The sequence below is a fragment of the Pimephales promelas genome, chromosome 23 (genome assembly GCF_988280905.1).
Source record: "Pimephales promelas chromosome 23, fPimPro1.hap1.1, whole genome shotgun sequence".
Classification (NCBI taxonomy): domain Eukaryota; kingdom Metazoa; phylum Chordata; class Actinopteri; order Cypriniformes; family Leuciscidae; genus Pimephales; species Pimephales promelas.
Window position 1 is genome coordinate 20,252,043 of NC_142791.1, and position 2,977 is coordinate 20,255,019.

General features: G+C 45.8%; 1 protein-coding gene across 1 annotated transcript; it reads left to right on the forward strand.

Moving 5' to 3' along the window:
• The first annotated feature begins 660 nt into the window (after positions 1–660).
• LOC148969448 (uncharacterized) lies at positions 661–2,655 on the forward strand. The gene has a single exon (XM_089126579.1). It carries the CDS (start codon positions 661–663, stop codon positions 2,653–2,655), a length of 1,995 nt encoding a protein of 664 aa, XP_088982705.1.
• The last annotated feature ends 322 nt before the right edge of the window (positions 2,656–2,977 follow it).

Consider the following 2,977-nt stretch of genomic DNA (forward strand, 5'->3'; position numbering starts at 1 on the left):
TTGTCCAATATTTCTGTCCAGGTGAAAGCTGCTCAAGGGGAGGTGGCAGAGAGGTTCCTGCACAAAATCAGGCCAGGTGATTTCGTGGTGATTCGTGACCTGAGGAGAAAGAGCTGGAAGGCAAAACGGTGGCTAGGACCGTTCCAAGTGCTACTGACAACTCACACGGCGGTGAAGGTCGCACAGAGGGCTACGTGGGTTCACGCCAACCACTGCAGACTGGTCCCAGCTCCAGTCCAGGAGGATCAACAACAACAAAGAGAGATTGCGACAAGCGAATGTCAATAAACGTCAAGGGCAAGTCTAAACACCAAGTACAGTTATCAGCACAAGGACAACAACAGCAGAAAGGAACACGGCCAGTGTGCAGAGTGAGCCCCACCGTGCGGCCACAACCCGATATAATCGTGGTAGAGAGGTATGAACTGCAAATAATTAATGAACTGTTAATCTCAGATCCCTGCCTTCTAGTTGTGTGCCTAAGTGGAACGAGATATCGAAGGGTAGGAGGAGACTGGGAGGAACAGACAGTGCTCTTCGCTCACACAGCACCTGGCTGGACAACGCTAATCAACAAGGCAGATAAGACCATCAGGGCTCTGAGAACTGAACTCCCTCACACTTACTGGTCAGACAGCTGCAGGACGGACCAAGCAGCGAATGGAGCGTCCGAGACCATGGCACCCCTTTCGGGTGAAGGGAATGTGTGGTTTGTGTAAGAGCACTTGCATATTGACTTTGATTTCATTGACTATATGTATGATTATACTGTACTTCGCTGAGGGCCTGAGAGCACCACCAATGGAAAGCAGTGCAAACGACACCGACAAATCTGAACCAGCAAACGACACCGGCATCCGAAGAGCCAGAAGGAGTGCATTGATCGTCGTGGAACCGATAAAGGGACTGGAGGAGGATCTCATCACGATCCAGGAAGGGTCAAATGTGACTTTCAGCTGCAACCCGTTTCAAAAGAACTGCCCAGGCTGTGAAGGATGGAGCGAGGAGTATGCACCTTCCTATTTCTGCAGAGACCCATGTAAGTGGACCGACGTGAAAGCATATTATTTCAATATCCGAGAGGGATCGGATCCCAGATTCAGAGTCTTAACGAATCACAGACTGAGCAACAATAAGTATGGAATGAGGGTGGAGCTGAGACAGGCGAGACTTTCTGATCAAGGCAGGTACTACTGTGCACTGGATAAAGGAGGAGTTGACTGGTACGAGACTATCGACATACTCGTGGAAACGGCGGTTCAACCTATGACAACAAGACCCATGCCTGCGTTGCAACAAGAGACAAGAGAGGATCTGGAGTGGATGGGGAGCGAGGGCTCGACGAAAGGGCAAATCAACCCTGAGGTACAGAAAGCTATGTCACAGTGTCAGGGGAACAAAGCCTGCGCATTGGCTATGCTGCAAAGGGAGGAATTAGAGATATCAACGAGTTGCTGGCTTTGTTTGCAGATGTCACATGCTTGGAGGGCTGTCCCGCTGACTGTAGCAACAGTTAAAGAGACAAAGTGTTTGATCCCACAGCAAATGACTGATGTGCTCAAGGCTGTGGCTGATCTAGAGCGGGGACAGTCCCCACTTAAGAGACCTGCAGAGGACTGTAATCATGTGCAGCGATACAACCACACTAGCATAAACATACCACCTTTGAGAGTGACACAAGAACAAGGTGACGTGTGTGTTTGTTTGAACGAACCAAGACTGTTGAACACTGGTTGGTCTGACTGCCGGGTCAGAATTGACATCAAGGGTGAAAATTGTACTACCATGATAAACGACAAAGAGGTTAATTTTAAGTGTCCATTTACCAGACCGAATGAAACATCACCAGCTGCAGTGTGGGTGTGTGGCAACAAAGCATTTCATAGAATGCCACAGAAAGACTGGTCAGGGTGCTGTTATCCAGCTTTGATAAATGTGGGAACTTCTGTGTATTTGCCAAATAAAGTGTCCGAGAGAAAGGCGAATAGGGAGAAAAGAAATGTTAATCTTTTGCCAGGCGGTTTGCCAGGCCATTATGACGGGTACACTCTATCTGACCCATGGACGACACCTGGGGCTAACGTGGGTTGGTCTTTGTTTTTGGGTGTGGGCACGACAGTGACAATTAACAAAATAAATGGGTTAGCATGGACTGTGCTGGCAATAGCCAACAGCACTGAAAATGCATTGACGATGATAAATGATGAAATGAAACACTTAAGAGACGCTGTCATTCAAAACAGGTTAGTTCTGGACTTACTTACTTCAGAGAAAGGAGGGGTGTGTAAAATGCTGGGAACGTCTTGTTGTTTTAACATTCCAGACTATAGTGACAACATAACTGACGTGATTGAACATATGAGAAAGGCTGTAAGAGAGCCTGAGCGGGTAAAGGAGACATGGATTAGCTGGTTCATGACTATGTGGGGAGGATGGGTTTATTGGATAATCCAGACGATAGTGCCAATTGTAGCAATAGGACTGCTAATATTGTTCTGTTTGCCATGCATTATGAAGTGTATTTCCAGTTTAGTGCTGAAATTGGTCAAAGTACAACCATCTGCCACACTTGTGAAAATGACTGTTTATCAGACTGATGAAGCTGATGAGGAGATAGATGATGACAGTAGCGGTAGTTATACAGACATGTATTAGGTTTTATTTTTCCCCAGCTGATAAGAACTTAGCAGTCTTCCGTGATATGAGAATGACGCTTGAACTGAGGGTTTGTCTTACTACCTGCATTTTGGTATTTTAATACTATATTGTTTTTCTCTGCTAATCTATAACCTATTTCTTATATATTTGGAGTGACTGAGGGTCTGATTTTTATCAGGAGTGCAATAACAGTGATTATTCATTTAGCCCGGCTTCAAATAAAATGCTTTACTTGCTTGCTAGACAATTAATGGAGCTTTACTCCGCAAAAACAGCCTTAAGCTTTCTTCTTTTCTAAATATTATTTTTCAACAGATGT